At 40.4% G+C, this 25199-nt stretch overlaps 2 protein-coding genes across 13 annotated transcripts in view; one reads left to right on the top strand and one right to left on the bottom strand.

The window, feature by feature from the left end:
• The window catches only part of CENPL (centromere protein L), a 29305-nt gene extending 8689 nt beyond the window's left edge, over positions 1-20616 (bottom strand). Inside the window, exons 1-5 of one of the 8 annotated variants that reach the window (XM_054525024.2) lie at positions 20493-20616; positions 19799-19892; positions 15184-15277; positions 6919-7093; positions 3057-3308 (exon numbers count right to left, since the gene is read on the bottom strand). In XM_054525024.2, the coding sequence (XP_054380999.1) occupies positions 3057-3308; positions 6919-7093; positions 15184-15277; positions 19799-19841 (564 nt within the window). In that variant the 5' untranslated portion in view covers positions 19842-19892; positions 20493-20616. Of the gene's footprint in view, positions 1-3056; positions 3309-6918; positions 7094-7416; positions 9291-15183; positions 15278-19798; positions 19893-20011; positions 20216-20434 lie in introns of those variants that run through there. The other 7 variants (XM_054525004.2, XM_054525015.2, XM_054525021.2 and 4 more) reach the window with 7 other exon arrangements.
• The window catches only part of DARS2 (aspartyl-tRNA synthetase 2, mitochondrial), a 33509-nt gene continuing 28839 nt past the window's right edge, over positions 20530-25199 (top strand). For 3 of the 5 annotated variants that reach the window (XM_063719438.1, XM_054538207.2, XM_054538233.2), the window contains exons 1-3: positions 21065-21201; positions 22539-22638; positions 24184-24250. In XM_063719438.1, the coding sequence (XP_063575508.1) occupies positions 21075-21201; positions 22539-22638; positions 24184-24250 (294 nt within the window). In that variant the 5' untranslated portion in view covers positions 21065-21074. 5 annotated transcript variants of the gene reach the window in all.

The raw sequence follows: 25199 nt of genomic DNA, 5'->3' as shown, positions 1-25199 counted from the left end.
AAAAGTCCTTCAAATATTTGATGGTCCCCATCATACATAATATTAAGTTCAACATTTCCAGTTTCTTCAACCATTCACCTATGACATACATTCACATTCTCTCACTATTCTAGTCACTCTTCCCTGAAATTATTCTGCATAGGAATCATTCATAAGTGAACATAATTACTTTAAAAAGGTCTGATTCGGGGAATGAAGGGGGAAAAAGGTCTGATTGCAAGACTAACCACCACCTTTAACTAGAATATACTCCTATTAATGTAATCTCAGATTGCAGTTTTCTGGTTTTTAGTTGACAGCTTTATATAAACTAGCCCTGTATATTCATGTTTGCTTTATAGGTAAATCCCTCCCAACTTATGCTGAGGCTGTAAATTTATTCCTACTAACATTTTAATCTCTTTTGATTTGGCTCATTGGACAATCCATTCAGATCATTTAGGATATTTTATTATATTTTTAGCTGATTGCCTAACCCCTCAAACTTTAAATTTTAAGTTACATGACAAACATGCCTTCCAGATACTCAAATAACTCTGTTAAAGCATTAAGTAGACCAAGGTTAATATCACAGCTTTGTATCATACCCCTTCAGAAATGATCATTTACACAATTCTTTTAACATATTTCTCCTTCTTGTTCAAGAAATTATGAAAGACTCTCAAATAGCTGGAAGCTTAGATATATTAACTATATCACACTTTCATGACCTAAGAGTCTTGTAACCCTATCAAGAAACGAGATTTAATTTGAAAACTATTAGAACACTATACCAGGAATTCAAGAGGTCATTTCTAATCCTCACAAGGGTAGATGCTTGACTGATAATATGCAAGTCACAAAACTTCTCTGTGCATCAGGTGCTTCACTTGACAAAAACTGCTAATTGTCTCTTGAGTATCCATTTTTCCTTCCACAATAAAACAGTCCCTTTATGGCTGGGCGAGATGGCTCATGCCTGCAATCCCAGAACTTTGGGAGGCCGATGCGGGTGGATCACGAGCTCAGGAGTTTGAGACCAGCCTGGGCAACATGGTGAAACCCTGTCTCTACAAAAATATAAAACCAGCCTGGCATGGTGGCACATGCCTATAGTCCCAGCTACTTGGGGGGCGGGCTGAGGCAGGAGGACTACTTGAACCCAGGAGGTAGAGGTTGCAGTGAGCTGAGACAGTACCACTGCACTCCAACCTGGTGACAGAGTGAGAAGCTGTCTCAAAAAAAAAAAAAAAGTCTCTTTAGTTAAGTTGGCAGAGTACCCACTGAAAAAAAAGTCTTTTCTAGCCTGCCTTCCAACTAAGATGTAAAGAGAAGTTATTGGGTCTCAGCAAGATTTACTCTGCATCAGGTTCTGTTTGTCCTTCCCATCTTCTTCTTACTTCCTGCCTGGAACTTGAATATAATGTTTAGAGCTGCTGGAGACATCTTACATTAGACCATAAGGTAACTTTTAAGATGAAAACCATGCACTAAGGAAAAGAAAGAGCCTAGATTATTAATGATTTCATCAAGCATCATACCAGCCTTGGACAGCTTACATCCATGCACTTTTTTTTTTAAAAAAGACAGTATACCTATCTTGTTTGATTCACTGTTATTTAGGCTAACCCTAATCCCAGAACATCTTGAGATCTTTGCCAATACCATGACCTATATCAGGGGTCAGCAAATTTTTTCTGTAAAGGGCCAGTTAGTAAGCATTTCAGACTTTGCTGGCAATATGGGATCTGTTGCAACTTCTCAACTCTGCTGCTGCAGCACAAAAGCAGTCACAGACAATATATAAGCAAATAAAAGGGGCTATGTTCCAATAAAACCTTATTTACAAAAACAAGCAGCAGTCAGATTTGGCCTATGGGCCATGGTTTACTGACTGTAATCTATACAAACAAAAAGTCAGTCCTTTTCAACTGCTTGAGAACTTAATTTCCTTATCCATTATTAAGATTAGTTAGCTCAAAAGAAACAGAAGCAGCAGGCATGAATAATAAACAAAATAAATCTGAGGCTGAGTGTGGTGGTTCATGCCTGTAATCCCAGCACTTTGGGAGGCCAAGGTGGGTGGATCACTTGAGCCCAGGAGTTCGAGACCAACCTGGGCAACATGGCGAGACCCTGTTTACAAAAAATACAAAATTTACCCGAGTGTGGTGGCATGCACCTGTAGTCCCAGCTACTTGGAAGGCTAAGGTGGAAGGATCACTTGAGCCCAGGAGGCAGAGGTTGCAGTCAACCAAGATCGTGCCACTGTACTCCAGCCTGGGTGACAAAATGAGACCCTGTCTCAAAAAAATAAAATAAAATAAAATAAATGCAACATTTTATATTCCTTCCTATAAGTAGTATATAAGAGCAATAGAACTATCTTGATTAAGAAACCAGATTTATTTATTTATTTATTGTATTTTTTGTAGAAATGGCATCTTGTCATGTTGCCCAGGATAGTCTCGAACTCCTAGGCTCAGGTGATCTGCCCACCATAGCCTCCCAAAGTGCTGGGATTACAGGCGTGAGCCACTGCACCCAGCCTTAAAATGATACATTTCTGAGAGTAACCTGGCATGAAGGATCACAATATTTAATGATATATATTTTTATACTAAAATTCTACTTATAGAAATTTAATCCCAGTAAAAACCACAAAAATACAGAATTCCTAATGATATAAGTAATTGTCTACAATATTAGTAAAAATATCATAATGTAAAAGTATGGGCAATATGATCCCAATTTCAAGACTATATAGATACAGATAACCAAACATATATACCAAAATGTTAAACTATAATTTTTAACTTTTTTTGTACTTTTATGTATTTCCTCAGTTTTTAAAAATAAACATGATTTTGTATACAAACTACCTATATATATAGGAAAAAATTTTTAAAGTTGATTATATCTAATTATTATAGTTTAGTCAAACAAGACATAAAATACATTATAAATCACAAACTTAGAAATTTTTAAAACAGTTAAGAAAACACCACAACAATTTCCAAACAAAGAAAATGCAGATTCTTTTCCCCTAGGAAGCAAGTATTGTTTATGTACTATACCTGGACAAGAAATGCTTCCGGGTCCCTTTGTGTTCCTTTCATTCCTAGGAGAGTAGAAAAAATCACTTTGATGTTGAAGTCTTCTCCCACTTCCACAGCAAGTCCTTTTTGCTTTTCAGCAACAATAAAAGCATTGAGATGTCTAGAATACTCTTTGAGATTACTATAGGAGAATTTATATAAGGGAGTTAAACTATATAAAGTCCACTGTTTATGCAGAAGGAATGCAACCTTTTGAGGGTCAACATCTTCCTACAAAAAAAAAAAATCAAGACAAAAGAAGTTTAAAAATTAGGAAACTAAGAATTTAATCATAGCATTTAAAACATCTAATACAAATATATTATTGAGTACCTGATTTTTGCACTCCAACCAAATGAGTTTGCAGGACTTTTTGCAGATCCTTGAACAGACCTTTACCTTTGCTGTATCTTCTCTTTAGAATGCTCTTCTCCCAAGTGTTCACATGGCAAGTTCCTTCACTTCATTCAGTTCTCTACCCAAATGTAATCCAAGAGGCCACTCAATCTACAGTAGCACCTGCACCCACTCCAACTTTGTATCACCTCATCCGGCTTTATTTTTCTTCACAGCACTTATTACTACCCAACATTATATTCTTGTCTGCAATTTTTTTGTATTTCTATTATCTATCTTCCCTACTGGTGTATAAGCTTGATGACAGCAGTGATTTTGTCTATTTAGTTCTCTCTAGAACAATGCTATCTAGAACAAGTGTTCAATAAATATTTAACATAAAATTTATGTTTCACTTTTAGAAACTTCAAATTATAGATTTCAAAAGTAGTAACCATTCCTAAAGTATCTAATTTGATTAGCCTTAATTTAAAAAATTGTTTGGGCCAGGCACGGTGGCTGACGACTGTAATCCCAGCACTTTGGGAGGCTGAGGCAGGCGGATCACGAGGTCAGGAGTTTGAGACCAGCCTAGCCAACACGGTAAAACCCCATCTCTACTAAAAATACAAAAATAAATAAGCCAGGCATGGTGATGTGCACCTGTAATCCCAGCTACTCAGGAGGCTGAGGCAGGAAAATTGCTTGAATCTGGAAGGCAGAGGTTGCAGTGAGCCGAGATCACGCCACTGCACTCCAGCCTGGGTGGCAGAGCGAGACTCTGTCTTAAAAAAAAAAAAAAAAGAAAGAAAGAAATTGGCAGCAAATCTACTCTATGAAACCACGCCCAATTCAACAGATTAAATAAAAAGATACTTGGGGGCTGGTCCAAAGGTAGTGAGTTATCTCAGTTGATTGTTCACAATCAGTTATAGATCAAACTCCTTGTTTCCAACTCCTTGTTCTACTCTTTCCCCCTTCCCCCTTTGTCACTACTGTGCTAGACTAGTCTAAAAAAAAAAAAAAAAAGATACTTGGGAATATTTTTTGCCATGCTCTATTAGAACCACAGGTACCATTAAAAAAAAAAACACTTCATTTATACCATATACCGTATACAAAAATTAACTCAAAGTGGATTAAAGACTTAAATGTAAAACGCAAAACTATAAAAACCCTGGAAGACAACCTAGGCAATACCATTCACGACATAGGTACAGGCAAAGATTTCATGACAAAGACGCCAAAAGCAATTGCAATGAAAGCAAAAATTGACAAATGGGATCTAATTAAACTAAAGGGCTTCTGCATAGCAAAAGAAACTATCAATAGAGTAAACAGAAAACCTACAGAATGGGAGAAAATTTTTGCAAACCATGCATCTGACAAAGGTCTACTATCCAGCACCAATAAGGAACTTAAACAAATTTACAAGAAAAAAAATGGGCCAGGCCAGGCATGGTGGCTCACACCTGTAATCTCAGCACTTTGGGAGGCCGAGGCGGGCAGATCATAAGGTTAGGAGTTTGAGACCAGCCTGGCCAAAATGGTGAAACCCCGTCTCTACTAACAATACAAAAAAATTAGCTGGGCATGGTGGCGGGCACCTGTAGTGCCAGCTACTCCGGAGGCTGAGGCAGGAGAATCGCTTGAACCCAGGAGGCAGAGGTTGCAGTGAGCCAAGATCATACCATTGCACTCCAGCCTGGGTGATACAGCAAGACTCCCAGCACTTTGAGAGGGCGGGGAGGGTGGATCACCTGAGGTCAAGAGTTCCAGACCAGCCTGGACAACATGGTGAACCACTGTCTCTACTAAAAATACAAAAAAAATTAGCCAGGCATGGTGGTGGATGCCTGTAATCCCAGCTACTCGGGAGGATGAGGCAGAAGAATCGCTTGAATCTGGGAGGCGGAGGTTGCAGTTAGCCAAGATCATGCCACTGCACTCCAGCCTGGCTGGGTGACAGAGTGAGACACTCTCTTAAAAAATAATAATAATAATAAAAATAACAACCCCACTAAAAAGTCAGCAAAGGACATAAGCAGACACTTCTCAAAAGAAGACATACATGAGGCCAACAATCATATGAAGAAAAGTTCAACATCACTGATCATTAGAGAAATGCAAATCAAAACCACAATGAGATACTATCTCACATCAGTCAGAATGGCTATTATTAAAAAGTAAAAAAACAACAGATGCTGGTGAGGTTGTGGAGAAAAATAAAAAGTCAAAAAATAACAGATGCTGGTGAGGTTGTGGAGAAAAAGGAATGCTTATACACTGTTGGTAGGAGTGTGAATTAGTTCAACCATTGTGGAAGACTGTGTGGCAATTCCTCAAAGACCTAGAGACAGAAATATTATTTGACCCACCAATCTCCTTACTGGGTATATACCCAAAGGAATATAAATCGGTCTTCCATAAAGACACATGCATGTGTATACTCACTGCAGCACTATTCACAATAGCAAAGACATCGAATCAACCTAAATGCCCATCAATGACAGACTGGATAAAGAAAATGTGGTACATATACACCATGGAATATTATGCAGCCATAAAAATGAACGAGATCATATCCTTTGCAGGGACATGGATGGAGCTGGAGGCCATTATCCTTAGCCAACAAGCAAAGGAACAGAAAACCAAATACCACATGTTCTCACTTATAAGTGGGAGCTAAATGATGAGAACACATGGAAACATAGAGGGGAACAACACATGCTAAGGCCTATTGGGGGTGGAGGGTGGGAGGAAGGAGAGAAGCAGGAAAAATAACCAATGAATATTAGGCTTAACACATCTGGGTGATGAAATAATCTGTACAACCAACCCCCATGACGCACGTTTACCTAGATAACAAACCTGCACATCCTGCACATATACCCCTAAACTTAAAATAAAAGTTAAAAAAAATACCGTGGACATGATTCAGATTAAAGGAGATTAAAATACATAAAAACTCGTGGTATATATGGGTTGTATGTTTGAAAATTACTTTAAAAATAAACAAACAGGCCGGGCGCAGTGGCTCATGCCTGTAATCCCAGCACCTGGGGAGGCTGAGGTGGGCAGATCACGAGGTCAGGGGATCGAGACCATCCTGGCTAACACCGTGAAACCCCGTCTCTACTAAAAAATACAAAAAATTAGCTGGGCGTGGTGGTGGGCACCTGTAGTCCCAGCTACTGGGGAGGCTGAGACAGGAGAATGGCCGCCAGGAGGCAGAGCTTGCAGTGAGCCGAGATCGCGCCACTGCACTCCAGCCTGGGCGACAGAGCGAGACTCCGTCTCTAAATAAATAAATACATAAATACAAATATAAAAAACAGATAAAAGACAGAAGAGGTAGCGCTGATCGTTATGAAATTGTTTCTTTCTCATTTATTAGCTGAGGGGTTAAGAAGATACTAAGAATAGTATAGTTACAAAAATTGAAATGTTTTGTTCACAGATATTCTCAATTATTGACTAACACAAAGGGACACAAAAAGCATACCTGCAACTGCGAACACTGGGGAATTTTCCTTCGAGGTGGAGTCGGGATAAATGAACTCTGCTTCCTGACCGATTCTAATCGTTTCTGCAGAGGAGTGGCACCTATAAAGTAATCTTCAGGTCTTGAGGATGCACTAGGAGTTGATTCTGGTGCATTGTAAGAATCCATGGTCTGTCTACATAAGAAGAAATAAAATCAGAATTCTAAGCACTAAAAAGTTAATTCATGCTTATAGTTTCACTGATTCCTCTCCTCACTCTAAAGGAATCCTTTCTCTTTCTTTCTTTTCCCCTCCCTATCCCCAGTTTTGACTTTTAAACCAAGTCCTATATTCCTCATTGGCTATAGCCCACTTTTATGTATATCTTATAGATACCTCAAAAACAGTATATGTTCAAAACTAAATTCAACTTCTTTTCCTCCTTCGAAAAGCTAACTGATCCATTTTCAAATTCCTGTCAATTTGCTAAGTTAACTTAAATTCATGTAGTCCCCCACCTTCATTCTTTAACATATCAAGCACATTCTACTGAGTTTTTCTTTCAAGAATCTGTCGAATCCAGTTCCAAGATGGCTGAATAGGAACAGCTCCGGTCTGCAGCTCCCAGCATGATCGACGTAGAAGACAGGTGATTTCTGCATTTCCAAATGAGGTACCTGGTTCATCTCACTGGAACTGGTTGGACAGTGGGTGGAGCCCATGGAGGGTGAGCCAAAACAGGGCGGGCCAAAACTGCCTCACCTGGGAAGCGCAAGGGGTCCAGGGATTTCCCTTTCCTAGCCAAGGGAAGCCATGACAGACTGTACCTGGAAAAACGGGACACTCCCACCCAAATACTGCACTTTTCCTACGGTCCTGGCAACTGGCAGACTCGGAGATTCTCTCCCGTGCCTGGCTTGGCGGGTCCCACGCCCATAGAGCCTTGCTCACTGCTAGTGCAGCAGCCTGAGATTGACCTGCAAGACAGCAGCCTCGCGGTGGGGAGGGGCGTCCACCATTGCTGAGGCTTGAGTAGGTAAATAAAGTGGCCAGGAAGCTCAAACTGGGCGGAGCCCACTGCAGCTCAGCAAGGCCTACTGCCTCTATAGACTCCACCTCTGTGGGCAGGGCATAGCTGAACAAAAGGCAGCAAAAACGTCTGCAGACTTAACGCCCCTGTCTGACAGCTCTGAAGAGAGCAGTGGTTCTCCCTGCATGGCATTTGAGCACTAAGAACAGACAGACTGCCTCCTCAAGTGGGTCCCTGACCCCCGTGTAGCCTAACTGGGAGACACCTCCCAGTAGGGGCCGACTGACACCTCACACAGGCAGGTGCCACTCTGGGACGAAGCTTCCAGAGGAAGGATCAGGCAGCAATGTTTGCTGTTCTGCAGCCTCCGCTGGTGATACCCAGGCAAACAGGGTCTGGAGTGGACCTCCAGCAAACTCCAACAGACCTGTAGCCTAGGGACCTGACTGATAGAAGGAAAACTAACAAACAGAAAGGAATAGCATCAACATCAACAAAAAGGACATCCACACCAAAACCCCATCTGTAGGTCACAAACATCAAACACCAAAGGTAGATAAAACCACAAAGATGGGGAGAAACTAGAGCAGAGAAGCTGATAATTCTAAAAACCAGAGCGCCTCTTCTCCAAAGTATCACAGCCCCTCGCCAGCAACGGAACAAAGCTGGATGGAGAATGGCTTTGATGAGTTGACAGAAGTAGGCTTCAGAAGGTCGGTAATAACAAACTTCTCAGAGCTAAAGGAGCATGTTGTAACCCATCTCAAGGAAGCTAAAAATCTTGAAAAAAGGTTAGACGAATGGCTAACAAGAATAAACAGTGTAGAGAAGAACTTAATGACCTGATGGAGCTGAAAACCATGGCACAAGAACTTCATGATGCATGCACAAGCTTCAATAGCCAATTCGATCAAGTGGAAGAAAGGATATCAGTGACTGAAGATCAAATTAATGAAATAAAGCGAGAAGACAAAATTAGAGAAAAAAGAGTAAAAAGAAATGAACAAAGCCTCCAAGAAATATGGGACTATGTGAAAATACCAAATCTACGTTTGATTGGTGTACCTGAAAGTGATGGGGAGAATGGAACCAAGCTAGAAAACACTCTTCAGGATATTATCCAGGAGAACTTCCCCAACCTAGCAAGGCAGGCCAACATTCAAATTCAGGAAATACACAGAACACCACAAAGATACTCCTCAAGAAGAGCAACCCCAAGACACGTAATTGTCAGATTCACCAAGGTTGAAATGAAGGAAAAAATGTTAAGGGCAGCCAGAGAGAAAGGTTGGGTTACCCACAAAGGGAAGCCCATCATGCTAACAGCGGATCTCTTGGCAGAAACTCTACAAGCCAGAAGAGAGTGGGGGCCAATATTCAATATTCTTAAAGAAAAGAATTTTCAACCCAGAATTTCATATCCAGCCAAACTAAGCTTCATAAGTGAAGGAGAAATAAAATCCTTTACAAACAAGCAAATGCTAAGAGATTGTCACCACGAGGCCTGCCTTACCAGAGCTCCTGAAGGAAGCACTAAACATGGAAAGGAACAATCAGTACCAGCCACTACAAAAACACACCAAATTGTAAAGATCATCAATGCTAGGAAGAAACTGCATCAACTAATGGGCAAAATAACCAGCTAACATCATAATGTCAGGATCAGAGTCACACATAACAATATTAACCTTAAATGTAAATGGGCTAAATACCCCCATTAAAAGACACAGACTGGCAAACTGGATAAACAGTCAAGACCCATCAGTGTGCTGTATTCAGGAGACCCATCTCACATGCAGAGACACACATATGCTCAAAATAAAGAGATAGAGGAAGATCTACCAAGCAAATGGAAAGCAAAAAAAAGCAGGGGTTGCAATCCTAGTTTCTGATAAAACAGACTTTAAACCAACAAAGATCAAAAGAGACTATGTATATAGTATATACATAGTATATATAGTGTATATATAGTGTATATATAGTATATATAGTGTATATATAGTGTATATATAGTATATATATAGTGTGTATATATATATATACACACACACCCCCAATACAGGAGCACCCAGATTCATAAAGCAGGTCCTTAGAGACCTAGAAAGAGACTTAGACTCCCACACAATAATAATGGGAGACTTTCACACCCCACTGTCAATATTAGACAGATCAACGAGACAGAAGGTTAACAAAGATATCCAGGACTTGAACTCAGCTCTGCACCAAGTGGACCTAATAGACATCTACAGAACTCTCCATCCCAAATCAACAGAATATACATTCTTCTCAGCACCACATCCCACTTATTCTAAAATTGACCACATAATTGGAAGTAAAGCACTCCTCAGCAAATGTAAAAGAACAGGTTATCACAACAAACTGTCTCTCAGACCACAGTACAATCAAATTAGAACTCAGGATTAAGAAACTCATTCAAAACCGCCCAACTACATGGAAACTGAACAACCTGCTCCTGAATGACTACTGGTTAAATAACGAAATGAAGGCAGAAATAAAGATGTTCTTTGAAACCAATGAGAACAAAGACACAACATACCAGAATCTCTGGGACACATTTAAAGCAGTGTGTAGAGGAAAATTTATAGCACTAAATACCCACAAGAGAAAGCAGGAAAGATATACAACTGACACCCTAACATCACAATTAAAAGAACTAGAGAAGCAACAGCAAACACATCCAAAAGCTAGCAGAAGGCAAGAAATAACAAAGATCAGAGCAAAACTGAAGGAGATAGAGACACAAAAAAACCCTTCAAAAAAATCAATAAATCCAGGAGCTGGTTTTTTGAAAAGATCAATAAAATTGATAGACCGCTAGCAAGACTAATAAAGAAGAAAAGAGAGAAGAATCAAATAGATGCAATAAAAAATGATAAAGGGAATATCACCACCAATCCCACAGAAATGCAAACTACCGTTAGACAATACTATAAACACCTCTACACAAATAAACTTGAAAATCTAGAAGAAATGGATAAATTCCTGGACACATACACCCTCCCAAGACTAAACCAGGGAGAAGTCGAATCTCTGAATAGAACAATAACAGGCTCTGAAACTGAGGCAATAATTAATAGCCTACCAACCAAAAAAAGTCTAGGACCAGATGGATTCACAGCCAAATTCTACCAGAGGTACAAAGAGGAGCTGGTACCATTCCTTCTGAAACTATTCCAATCAACAGAAAAAGAGGGAATCCTCCCTAACTCATTTTATGAGGCCAGCATCATCCTGATACCAAAGCCTGGCAGAGACACAACAAAAAAGAGAATTTTGGACCAATATCCCTGATGAACATCAATGCAAAAATCCTCAATAAAATACTGGCAAACTGAATCCAGCAGCACATCAAAAAGCTTATCCACCATGATCAAGTCAGTTTCATTCCTAGGACGCAAGGCTGGTTCAACATACGCAAATCAATAAATGTAATTCATCACATAAACAGAAACAACAACAAAAACCACATGATTATCTCAATAGATGCAGAAAAGGCCTTTGACAAAATTCAATAGCCCTTCATGCTAAAAACTCTCAATAAACTAGATATTGATGGAACATATCTCAAAATAATAAAAGCTATTTATGACAAACCCACAGCCGATATCATACTGAATGGGCAAAAACTGGAAGCATTCCTTTTGAAAACTGGCACAAGACAAGGAAGCCCTCTCTCACCACTCCTATTTAACATACTGTTGGAAGTTCTGGCCAGGGCAATTAGGCAAGAGAGAGAAATAAAGGGTATTCAATTAGGAAAAGAGGAAGTCAAATTGTCCCTGTTTGCAGAAGACATGATTGTATATTTAGAAAACCCCATCGTCTCAGCCCAAAATCTCCTTAAGCTGATAAGCAACTTCAGCAAAGTCCCAGGATACAAAATCAATGTGCAAAAATGACAAGCATTCCTATACACCAATAACAGACAAACAGAGAGCCAAATCATGAGTGAACTCCCACTCACAATTGCTACGAAGAGAATAAAATACCTAGGAATCCAACTTACAAGGGATGTGAAGGATCTCTTCAAGAAGAACCACAAACCACTGCTCAACAAAATAAAAGAGGACACAAACAAATGGAAGAACATTTCATGCTCATGGATAGGAAGAATCAATATTGTGAAAATGGCCATAATGCCCAAGGTAATTTATAGATTCAGTGCCATCCCCATCAAGCTACCAATGACTTTCTTCACAGAATTGGAAAAAACTACTTTAAAGTTCATATGGAATCAAAAAAGAGCCCACATTGCCAAGACAATCCTAAGCAAAAAGAACAAAGCTGCAGGCATCATGCCACCTCACTTTAAACTATACTACAAGGCCACAGGAACCAAAACAGCATGGTACTGGTACCAAAACAGAGATATAGACCAATGGAACAGAACAGAGGCCTCATAAATAACACCACACATTTACAACCATCTGATCTTTGACAAACCTAACAAAAACAAGAAATGGGACAAAGATTCCCTATTTAATAAATGGTGCTGGGAAAACCGGCTAGCCATGTGTAGAAAGCTGAAACTGGATCCCTTCCTTACACCTTATACAAAAATTAATTCAAGATAGATTAAAGATGTAAATGTTAGACTTAAAACCATAAAAACCCTAGAAGAAAACCGAGGCACTATCAATCAGGACACAGGCATGGGCAAGGACTTCATGACTAAAACACCAAAAGCGATGGCAACAAAAGCCAAAACAGACAAATGGGATCTAATTAAACTGAAGACCAGGCCGGGCGCAGTGGCTCACGGCTGTAATCTCAGCACTTTGAGATGCCAAGGCGGGTGGATCACAAGGTCAGGAGTTCGAGGCCAGCCTGGCCAATATGGTGAAACCCTGTTTCTACTAAAAATACAAAAATTAGCCAGGCATGGTGATGTGCGCCTATAATCCCAGCCACTTGGGAGGCTGAGGCAGGAGAATTGCTGAACCCAAGGAGGCAGAGGTTGCAGTGAGCCAAAATCGTGCCACTGCACTCCAGCCTGGGTGACAGGGCAAGACTCCGTCTCAAAAAAAAAAAAAAAAAAAAAAAAAGAAAGCAAAAAAAAAAACCTAAAGACCTTCTGCAAAAGAAACTACCATCAGAGTGAACAGGCAATCTACAGAATGGGAGAAAATTTTTGCAATCTGCCTCTCTGACAAAGGGATAATATCCAGAATCTGCAAAGAACTTAAACAAATTTACAAGAAAAAAACAAACAACCCCATCAAAAAGTGGGCAAAGGATATGAACAGACACTTTTCAAAAGAAGACCATTTATGAAGCCAACAGACACATGAAAAAATGCTCATCATCACTGGTCATCAGAGAAATGCAAATCAAAACCACAATGAGATACCATCTCACACCAGTTAGAATGGCGATCATTAAAAAGTCAGGAAACAACAGATGCTGGAGAGGATGTGGAGAAATAGGAATGCTTTTACACTGTTGGTGGGAGTGTAAACTAGTTCAACCATTGTGGAAGACAGTGTGGCGATTCCTCAAGGATCTAGAACTAGAAATACCATTTGACCCAGCGATCCCATTACTGGGTATATACCCAAAGGATTATAAATCATGCTATTATAAAGACACATGCACACATGTTTATTGCGGCACTATTCACAATAGCAAAGACTTGGAACCAACCCAAATGTCCACAATGATAGACTGGATTAAGAAAATGTGTCACATATATACCATGGAATGCCATGCAGCCATAAAAAAGGATGAGTTCATGTCCTTTGCAGGGACATGGATGAAGCTGGAAACCATCATTCTCAGCAAACTATCACAAGGACAGAACACCAAACGCCGCATGTTCTCACTCATAGGTGGGAATTGATCAATGAGAACAATTGGACACAGGGCGGGGAATATCACACACTGGGGCCTGTCGGGGAGTCGGTGGCTGGGGAAGGGATAGCATTAGGAGATATACCTAATGTAAATGATGAGTTGATGGCTGCAGCAAACCAACATGGCACATGTATACCTGTGTAACAAACCTGCACATTGTGCACATGTACCCTAGAACTTAAAGTATAATAAAAAAAAATAAAATAAATTTTTAAAAAATGTTAAAAAAAAAAATCTGTCATCGTTTCACAAAGCTAATTCCTTAGCTACAACTAAGAGTTCTCCATATCTAAGAGTAATCCATTCTTCCAAAAATAGCGCTTTATTTTATCTATGCAAAAACCTTTACTGTAACAAGACAAATCCTAAACTCTTCTGCTGGGTTTAAGGTCTTTCTAATTCAGCTTCTCCTTATCTTCCTAATTCTCCTCTCCAACCTGGGACATAAACATATTCTTATCTTCATGTGTTAGCTTCTCAACTGCATTTCCTATCTTAAGTGTCCTTTTCCCATCTCACCTCCTTTAAGACCATGCTAGAAATTTGATCTCCTTTCAAACTAGGGTGTTTTTAACCTTTTGGTCCTGAAATACCTATGACATACATTTTTATCTGTTATCTGTTATCAGTGGCTCATTCCTGGAAGCAGAGTATGTGTGTGTGTGTGTGTGTGTGTGTGTGTGCTGAATGAGCTCTCATCTCTAAATAAGTCTGAAAAAATCCCTCAAGAATGTTCTACAAAATCCTTGGGGATATACCAGCACACATAGCTTTCCTCAATCACCCAGTCTCTACCACTCATTTTAGCCCCTGTTGATATACCTCCTTGTACCATTTTTTAGTGTGCATTTCTTGTATCCTCAGTAAAACTAAGCTACTGTCACTGAAACCATGCTTTATATTTCTCTTGTATAATTACCCAAATACAAGGCTGAGTGTCCTTTAATTGTTAAACAAGTATGGGTTCAATTAAACGGAAGTATTTCATAGAACTTCCAAATTAGGGCCAGGCATGGTAGCTCCTGACTATAACCCCAACACTTTGGGAGGCTGAAGCGGGTGGATCACTTAAGCTCTGATGTCTGAGACCAGCCTGGGCAATGCTGTGAGACTCCATCTCTACAAAAAATAAAAAATAACTAGCCAGGTGTGGTGGTGCACACCTGTGGTCCCAGCTACTCAGGAGGCTGAAATAGGACTGCATGAGCCCAGGAGGTCAAGGCTGCAGTGAGATGTGATCATGCCACTGAATTCCAGCCTGGGTGACAGAGCAAGACCCTCTCAAGAAAAAAAGAAACACAAAATTAAAATACAATTTTCATTAAAAGGAATTATCATTTCAAAGTTATGATTAGTCTCAGCTGGGCGTAGTGGCTCATACCTGTAATCCCAGCACTTTGGGAGGCCGAGGAAAAGTGGATCACCTGCAGTCAGAAGTTTGAGACCAGCCTGACCAACATGGTGAAACTCCGTCTCTATTAAAGAAACAAAAATTAGCCGGGTATGGTGGCACACACCTGTAGTTCCAGCTACTTAGGAGGCTGAGACAGGAGAATCGCTTGAACCCGGGAGGTGGAGGCTTCAGTGAGCCGAGAGCACACCACTGCACTCCAGCCTGGGTGAGACAGAGCAAGACTCCATCTCAACAACAACAACAACAACAACAACAACAAAAGTTATTAGTCTCAACTACTACACAATTACCCTTTTGAAAAGTTTTTTATGAATAAAAAGTTATATTACTATATTTACTTATTTTATTTTATTTTTTGAGATGGAGTCTCACTGTTGTTGGCCTGGGCTGGAGTGCAATGGCGCGATCTCGGCTCACTGCAACCTCTGCCTCTTGGGCTCCAGCAATTCTCTTGCCTCAGTCTCCTGAGTAGCTGAGATTACAGCTGCCCACTACCATGCCTGGATAATTTTTTGTTTTTTTTTTTTTGTATTTTTAGTTGAGACAGTGTTTCACCACGTTGGCCAGGCTGGTCTTGAACTCCTGACCTCAGGTGATCCACCAGCCTCCCAAAGTGTTGGGATTACAGGTGTGAGCCACAGCACCACCCGGCCCATATTTAAATAGTATTATATTTAAACTAGCACAGGTTGAGCATCCCTTATCCAAAATGCTTGGGACCAAAAGGGTTTTTGGATTTCAGATTTTCTCAAATTTGGGAATATTTGTATTACACTGGTCAAGCATCCTTAATCCAAAAATCTGAAATCCAAAATGCTCCAGTGAACATTTCCTTCCAGCATCACGTCAGTGCTCAAAAAGATTCACGTTATGGGGCATTTCAGACTTCAGATTTAACCTGTAACTTCAATTTCAATATGTTAGACTAGGACACCATTTATATCTTGCACAAAACTCCATAAATTAAACATGTAGTCCTAGCATGGACAACATAGCAAGACCCCATCTCTCAAAAAAAGAAGAATTAGCCTGGCATGGTGGTAGTCTTAGCCACTCCAGAGGCTGAGGCAGGAGGACTGCTTGAGCCCAGGAGTTTGAGGCTGCAGTGGGCTATGATCACACCACTGCACTTTAGCCTGAGCAACAGACTGAGACCCTCTCTAATTAATAAATAAATAAATACATAAACTAAACATGTAGCCTTATTTGTCCTCAAAGCTCAAATAATATCCAGAGCAAGTTCATATACCTACCACACAATTTATTTATTTATTTTTAGAAATGTTCATAGTAGCTTTATTCATAATAGCCAAAAATTGAAAACAACTCAGTGGGTGAATGATTAAATAAACTGTGGTACATCCACACCATGTAACAGTACTCAGCAATGAAAAGAAACAAATTATTGATACATGCAACAACTTGGATGTTAAAGCCAATCCAAAAAGGTCACATATAAAATTTCATACATTTAACATTTTTAAAATGACAAAGTTAAAGGAATGAAGAACAGATGAGCGGCTGACAGAGATTAGGGAAAGGGAAGAGGGTGGGAGGGACATAAATGTGACTATAAAAAGGCAACACAAGAATTCCTTGTGGTGATGGAACTGTATCTTGACTGTGGTGAATACATGACTCTACACCAGACACCACACAATTTAAATAGCAGCTATTCTAAAGCATCCTAGCTTTAAATGCATATTGAATTACCTATTTCAAAGGGAATTTTAATCAATCCTACTTACACAGAATGTTTCCTTCAAATTTGTTACTTGGTACAATAATTGCTAACACTTATTGAGCACCATCATGTTTCAGGTACTCTTCTAAGCTCTTTATAAATATTTTCTCATTTAATCTTCAAACAACCCCATGAAGTAGATCATGCTCCCAGCTGCCAAACAGGAAATCAGACAAGTTAAGTAACTTGCCAAAGTCAACAAGTTAGAGTGGAAGAGTCAGGATTTGAATCCAGACAGTCTAATTCTGCAATGAGTGCACTTAGCTACTTCTTTCACGTTGCCTTTTAAACAGGGATCAATTATAAGGCAACATAAGCCCTGCTGAATTTGGCTCCTTAAGAGAAATGCTACGAATTCCAAAAAGATTTTAAAGTCTAGGTGACTTTAAAAAGTCTAGCAATAAATGTAGGTGAGAAAAAGACTATCAGCACTAAGAGGGATGGTTTTGAAAAAACATGTCCGTTGAGTATTTAATGTTAATGTAAAATAGCCCAATCCACGAATTAAAGATTAGCAAATGATTTATACTTATTTTACCTTCTCATCTCACACTCAAGAATGTGTAATTTTTGCCCAGCACAATAATCAAGAGGTTATAAACATACCTTGACTCAATATATTACTGTCCCAATACTCTTCCTTCCAATCAGAAGCAAGAGGTCCTCTTACTTGTATCTCCCCTGGACACCATCTCCTTTGTGTACTTCAGCTTTTTTTTTTTTTTTTTTTTGAGACAGGGTCTCACTCTGTTGTCCAGGCTGGAGTGCAGTGGCCCGATATCACTGCAGCCTCCACCTCCTGGGCTCAGGCGATCCTCCCACCTCAGCCTCTCGAGTAGCTGGGACTACAAGCGTGCACCACCACACCAGGCTGTACTTCACCTCTCTATCATCTTTCATCACTCCTATACAGGATCCTTTTCTTTCACTGCCAAGCATATTCTAGTATTTCTAACATTAAAAATTTGTGTTTAAATCCAATTCGTCTCATTCCTTCTGAGACCAATCTCCTGGAAATATGGTCTACACCTATTGCCTCCAGTCACTAATACATATTTTACTAGAAATCTTCAGCAATCTCTTTCTTCCATCTATCACTACAAAGAAACTGCACTTTTGAAGATCATTGTTTTTGCCAAAACCATGGCCAAATACTTTGTTCATCAAGTTTGTTCATCCCTACTCCTCTAAACTTTCTGGGACCTTGTTTCCTCTGACATCCCATTTTTTAGGGGCTTTTCTCCTCCTTACTTTTTATAGTTCCAATTTATTTACTGATTCTTTTTTTTTCCTCATGTTCCAATAGTAGGTGGCCCCAGACTCTGAAAATCATTCATTCTACTTAGGAAAATAATCATCCTATATGACTCCTAAATCTCTATCTTCAGACCATTACAGCTGCAACCCAGTCCTGCATTTCCAACCTCCATCAAACTCATTAAGTTCAAAACTAATCATCGCTTCACATCTCATTCAATCTTTCTTTGCCAACTACTGTACTCTGTTTTGTTCAGTAATAATTCCATTCTTCCTTTTCATTTTCTTTCCCCACTAAAAAAACTTTCATCATCTTTTACTCTTCCTTCAACATCATCTTTACATCTAAAAAGTTAACTTTGTTAACTTTATCATCAAATTCTGACATATTTCTTTTTTTTTTTTTTTGAAGACAGAGTCTCACTCTGTCTCCCAGGCTGGAGTGCAGTGGTGCAATCTTGGCTCACTGCAACCTCCACCTCCCAGGTTCAAGTGATTCTCCTGCCTCAGCCTCCCGAGTAACTGGGACTACAGGTGTACATCAACACGCCTGGCTAATTTTTGTATTTTTTGGTAGAGATGGGGTTTCACCATGTTGGCAAGGCTGGTCTTGAACTCCTGACCTCAGGTGATCCGCCTGCCTTGGCCTCCCAAAGTGCTGGATTACAGGCATAAGCCACCACACCTGGCCTCTGACATATTTCTTAAAAAGATATACACTTGTCCTCCTAGATGTGGGCTTCACTTTCATTCTGTTATAGCTACTTATCTTGTTCCCAATCTTAGCCCCTTTCCCTAATCCATCGTCAGTCTTTCATTGTCACCACTTTCATCATTACCTTTCTTGAGATCCCATAACAGTTCCCACACATCTATATGAATACAAATCAGAATTCCTGTCTGGCTTTCAAGGCACTACTGTGTTTGATCTTATTATCTGATCCTATCCAGGTTCATTTTCTACTACTTCAGTTCTTACCCCAAGATCCATGGACATTAGCCTTTCCAAAATCCAACATTCTGCATACACTTCCTCTAAGGTTTTGTATACAACATTGGGGGTTGGGGGGGATGGGAGTGAAGAAAGTTCCAGTAGACTATTCTTTAAGAGGTTAAATGACAGCCCTATACCCAAACATGCAGCACCCCCTACTCTAGACAGATGATCACTCTACTGTTCTCCCTGCCTTTTTATTCACCTTATCGCCAATTAAAAACACTTCTCTACTCCCGTTTGTCTCAGTAAATCTTATCCATTTTCCATGTGCCATCTCCTCAGAAGTTTTCCAGAGCTTGGCAGGGATAGTTCTCTTGACAATTCCACTTGCAGTTGTGGTTCACAGCGCACAAGTAAAGCTTTGTTGTTTCTCTTGTGGTTAGTCCGTGAAAGGGCTCTGACTTGATCACTTTTCTACATTGCCACCAATACCTAAATCCAACCGCCCCAATGCCAATACTTAGCCGGTGTTAAGCACGTAGTGTTTAAACACACCTCAACACGCAAGTATTGTAAGATAATGACCACACACAGGGCAAATACAAATTTAAAGCAGGTCCGGGACCAATACAAAGCATCTTTACCAATAAAATGCCGTGATGATGCTGTCACCCATTCCGGATTCATGAATCATTCTTCAAAAGTCCGGCTCCAAAACTATGTGGAGACTGAAATCCCCTGAAGAAAAAGAAAAACCCGCCAAAATGACAGCTAAGACAAAGGCCAGACTAACCCCTGGCCCTCCCAAATTCCCTCTCGCTCCACGACAAGTGGGTTCACAAGAGACACAAACGCACCCAGGAAGACCTCCGCTCCGTCAGACGCGGGGCGGGCCCTGCGACTTACTCTGGGAGGGACATTTCCGCTCACCCAGCTCTGCGACCCTCGCTCCTGCTGAGTCAGCTTCTGCTCGCGGAGGGGGAAAGGCAAAAGCACAGTGCGTCCCAACCCGTCCCTCTCCAGCTGAGCCTGTCAGAGACCAGCCCAGCTCTGAAATCAAGCCGTTGAGATAAGGCAATTCGGCCCTCCGCCGCCTCTTCAGTTTAAAATCGTTTCCCGACTCGCTCTGCGGCCCCACGCAGGAAGCCTACTTAGCGCCTCGCCGATTCCATATCAGTGAAGCAACTAAAATTGCCATTTTAACTGAGGGCAAGGCCGAGCCACTTAACCACTACCGTCAACCTTTCCAATAGTGCTCGGTTACTCGTCAGTTTTCCTACCGGTGCGAAGCTTTCTCTCAAATTTCCGCCCGTAGTAAGCATGGCGGCGACACCTCACCACTGATTCGTTGAATTCCTTCCCCGTAATCTTGGGCACTAGCGAGCGGAGTTGAAGGGCGCTTGGACCCCAGCGGCGATCTGTGTTTGGGTTCGGGCTCTGGGAGCATTTTGGCTTTGCTCGCCTTTCTCTTTCAGAAGACTCGAGATCGGCCAGCAGGTCTGCGAGATTTGAAACGCGACTGTTACTCCTTGTTTTCCGGTTCTGGCCGCGGGAGCCTCTCGAGAAGCGTGAAAAGAAGAGAAGGGCGTATACCTAGTGACCGCCTCTGGTTGTCTTGGGTTCGCGCCTGGCGCCGCTACGTGGAGTCGCTCTCTCGTCGTCACTTTTGGCTGCCGGCTTGTTGAGTAGAAGTGCAAACTGATGCTTTAAGTCTCAGGGAAAGGTCTTTCCCTTATCTCCACCCCAGCAAGCACCCCAGAGACCTTGGAGATTTGTCTTGTTTCTAGGCAGCGTGTACTCGAATGTTATGCGGAGGAGGACTTAAATATTCGAGAAGAGAGGGGGAACTCCTGGAATTTTAAGGGATTTCTGTGTATTTCCAAAACTGACTTTTAACTACTGACACCGTGTGGCTCCAACATGTACTTCCCTTCTTGGTTAAGTCAGCTGTACAGGGGTTTATCCAGACCCATCAGAAGGACCACCCAACCGATCTGGGGTTCTCTCTACAGAAGTCTGTTGCAGAGTTCACAGAGGAGAATTCCAGGTGAAAATAGCGAAGAGATCTATCCTATGAACAGTACTTCAGCCTGTTATCAACGGCCAGAGAGCTTTTATTCCACCATTTTTCATTTTTTCCCCCATTCTTTTTTTTTTTTTTTTTTTTTTTTTTTGGAGACGGAGTCTCGCTCTGCTGCCCAGGCTGGAGTGCAGTGGCGCGATCTCCGCTCACTGCAAGCTCCGTCTCCCGGGTTCACGCCATTCTCCTGCCTCAGCCTCCCGAGTAGCTGGGACTTCAGGCGCCCGCGACCACGCCCGGCTAATTTTTTTGTATTTTCAGTAGAGACGGGGTTTCACTCTGTTAGCCAGGATGGTCTCGATCTCCTGACCTCGTGATCCGCCCGCCTCCGCCTCCCATAGTGCTGGGATTACAGGCGTGAGACACCGCGCCTGGCTTTTCCCCCATTCTTAACTTGATAGCCTTATGTGTAGAAGCAGATCATTCACTCTCATTATATTGATTATAAGGCAGTTTTTTTCCCCTGAGTTTTTAGAAAGACCACAAAAAGGTAACCATGTAAAATATAGAATACTCTGTTTTTGGTTGATGCCTTAACAAATCCTTTTTCGGCCGGGCGCGGTGGCTCACTCCTGTAATCCCAGCATTTTGGGAGGTCAAGGAGGGCGGATCACGAGGTCAGGAGATCGAGACCATCCTGGCTAACATGGTGAAACCCTGTCTCTACTAAAAATACCAAAAAAAAAAAAAAAAAATTAGCCGGGCGTGGTGGCGGGCGCCTGTAGTCCCGCTGCTGGGGAGGCTGAGGCAGGAGAATGGCGTGAACCGGGGAGGCGGAGCTTGCAGTGAGCCGAGATCGCGCCACTGCACTCCAGCCTGGGCGAGAGCGAGACTCCATCTCAAAAAAAAAAAAAAAAAATCATTTTTCACAGAATTATAATAGTGTTTTCTAGTGTACAAGTGGCTGTTAAACACTAGATTCATACTAAAACTAAATAGTTCCTACACCGTCCATTTCTGCAGTTTCTAAAATCCTATTTCATTTGAGGAAGAAATGTGCGATATTAAGAATTGGGTAATTCGGATTTTAGGTCAATGCAAATGCTAGAAGATCAAAAAATTTTTGATTTCCTAACACAAGACAGAAATTTACATTCAGTTATTCACTTGGCTTTTGACACATTTGCAGGTAAATTTAATGGTGAATGAATTAAATTACATACTCTGACTTATTTTATAAATTTCACCTGTATCCCTGACATACCTAAGATATATTTTGAGAATTTTCATTTTTAAGCAACCTGCAAGTGATGTATTTTTAATCTTGCCTTTTAAAGTTTCTTTTCTTTTTTTTTTTTTTAAAGAATTCAGTAGCTTTGTTGTCCGGACCAACACATGTGGAGAGTTGCGTTCGTCTCACTTAGGCCAAGAAGTCACCTTGTGTGGATGGATTCAGTACCGAAGGTAAAGTGAGGAAGACAGTCTAAGAATGCATGGTGGTGGTTTTCCCAGGGCAATTCCAAACCTTTACTAATTTACAACCAGTCCGAAGAATAAAACGTTTTGCACCTCCTGCAGGATTAAGAACTTACTGAATTTTCAACTTTGTTTTAGTTTTGAAAGACCCGTGTCATTCTCAGTAGGCATTTTGAAATACCCAAGTGTCATTCTCAGTAGGTACATCTCAGTAACATCTGTTGAAGGGTATAACAACGAAGCTTGATCCACCAATGGACTGAAATGATACTGGGCTTACTAAGACTGAAGAGTTCCTATAACCAGTAATTAAAAATGGGCCAGCCTCCTATAAACCAGCTGTTAAACTCCAATAGCATGGGGGGAAAGCTCATTTTATTCCATTTAGGTAGAGAACAAGCCTAGAAACATAAACAGTGATTCCTTAAGATCAGAGCCCATTTGTTGTTGTTGTTCATCTCTCTATTCCAGAACATGCCTGAATAGTACATTAATTCACATGGAAGAGATCTAAAATACATAGGTTATATGACCTTCTTAAAGAATATGTCCCAGCCTGGCGTGTAAGCCTGTAATCCCAGCACTTTGAGAGGCTGAGGCGGGCGGATCACGAGGTTAGGAGTTCGAGACCAGCCTGGCCAATATGATGAAACCCCGTCTCTACTAAAAATACAAAAAAAGTTCGCCAGGCAGGGTGGCACTCGTCTGTAATCCTAGCTACTCAGGAGGCTGAGGAAGGAGAATTGCTTGAACCCAGAAGGCAGAGGTTGCAGTGAGCTGAGATCACGCCACTGCACTCCAGTCTGGGCAACAGAACGAGACTCCGTCTCAGAAAAAAAAAAGTTTGTCCCAAGTAGGTGGACATTTTTCCCATAAGTTTAGTGACTGTTTCCTGAACCCAAATCTGAAGAGGGTTTCTGTACCTGTTCCTGGTGCTGAGGACAGTATGAGAAATAGAGGTTGGATGTTAAAATGTTGGCATTTCTGGGATCTTTTGATGTTTCATAGAGGTATTAAATTAGTAGTTGGAACTCTTCCAGAAAATGTTAGATTGTATCTTTTTTTAGAAAAAGACTTTATATTGCTATATTTCAAAAATGATCCATCAGATGTTTCTATTATGCTAAAATATTATCTTTGGATCTTACTATATGCAAAGTTTCCAAATTTAATAAAATTTTCTTAAAAGGACTTAAGCCAATGAAATTTCTTTTAATTGTTCATCTATAATAATTTTTCATTAATAAGCCATCTGTATAAGATTAATATACCAGATAAGTAGACAATAAAAATTGAAACTGAAATAAAAAACAATCTTTTTTCATCAATGAGCTACATAGATAACAATTGCATGAATGTAACTAATGAAAGTACATAATTATCATAAAAAACATGAAAAATTATAATTATCATAAAAAAGAAACATGAAAAATTGCATGGATTTGTGTTTGCTTTTTATTTTGTATGCTTCAACTTTGGAATTAGAGATTTTATCTTAAAATGTTTCTCTTCCCCCCCCCCCCCATTAATCAGGCAAAACACATTCTTGGTCCTAAGAGATTTCGATGGGCTTGTTCAAGTTATCATTCCCCAGGATGAGGTAATAGAAAATTTCCTGTTATTATCTAAAAGCCTCTTTGATGCTATTGCTGGTGTAAGCTAAGTAGTTAGATGAATATGTTAGAAGCTTTAAATTCAGAAGTTTATTGTTAATGAAAACTGAAAAATATAAGCAATGTTAAGACATGGCAAAAAGACCAGTGACCCAGTAGAATTAGGAACCCAGAATATGAACAAAAAATTTAGAGGAAAAAAATATATAAATGGCTTATAGACATAATGAAAGTATGCCCAGCCTCACTCATAGGTAGAGAAATGTGAATTAAAACTGCATGTAATTGTCATTTTCAACACATTAGATTGACAACACACTGTGTTTGGGAAAGCAGGTGCTCAATACCTGGAGGGAGTACAAATTGGCACTAGCTGAAGGGAGAGCAATTTGGCAATATCAAAACTATAAATGCATATACCCTTTGGGCTATTAATTTCATTTCTGGTAAATTATCTTATATCTAGACTTATACAGATATAAAATGACATACGTACAAGGATATTCATTTCAGGATTCTTTTTAATAGAAAAAAATTGGGAACCACCCAGATGTCCTCCAATAAGAGACTGGCTTAAAAAATAGTGTATATACTTACAATACGATACTCTGCTCAGCCGTACGAAAAAGAATGAAGAAGTTCTATTCTAATAGGGAAAAAAAAATCCAAGGAATACTGTTAAGTGAAGAACCCTGTATTCTTGAGTATACAAAAGAACAGCTGTTAAACTCCAGCACTCTAAGTGCTGTCATCTGTATAAAAACTGGGGGAAGGATGCAGAATATACATTCAGTGTGTGTGTGTATTTGCTTGTATATATGTTAGGAAATGTCTCTGGAAGGATACCTAAGTATCTGGTAACATTGGGTGCTGCTGGGGGAAGGAACTGAGGGCCTTGAAAACAAGGATAGGAGGGAAGCTTTTCACTATATCTTT

Source organism: Pongo abelii, chromosome 1, assembly GCF_028885655.2.
Source record: "Pongo abelii isolate AG06213 chromosome 1, NHGRI_mPonAbe1-v2.0_pri, whole genome shotgun sequence".
Lineage (NCBI taxonomy): Eukaryota > Metazoa > Chordata > Mammalia > Primates > Hominidae > Pongo > Pongo abelii.
Note: the sequence above shows the minus strand (reverse complement) of the source record. Positions and strands in the feature narration are given on the sequence as shown.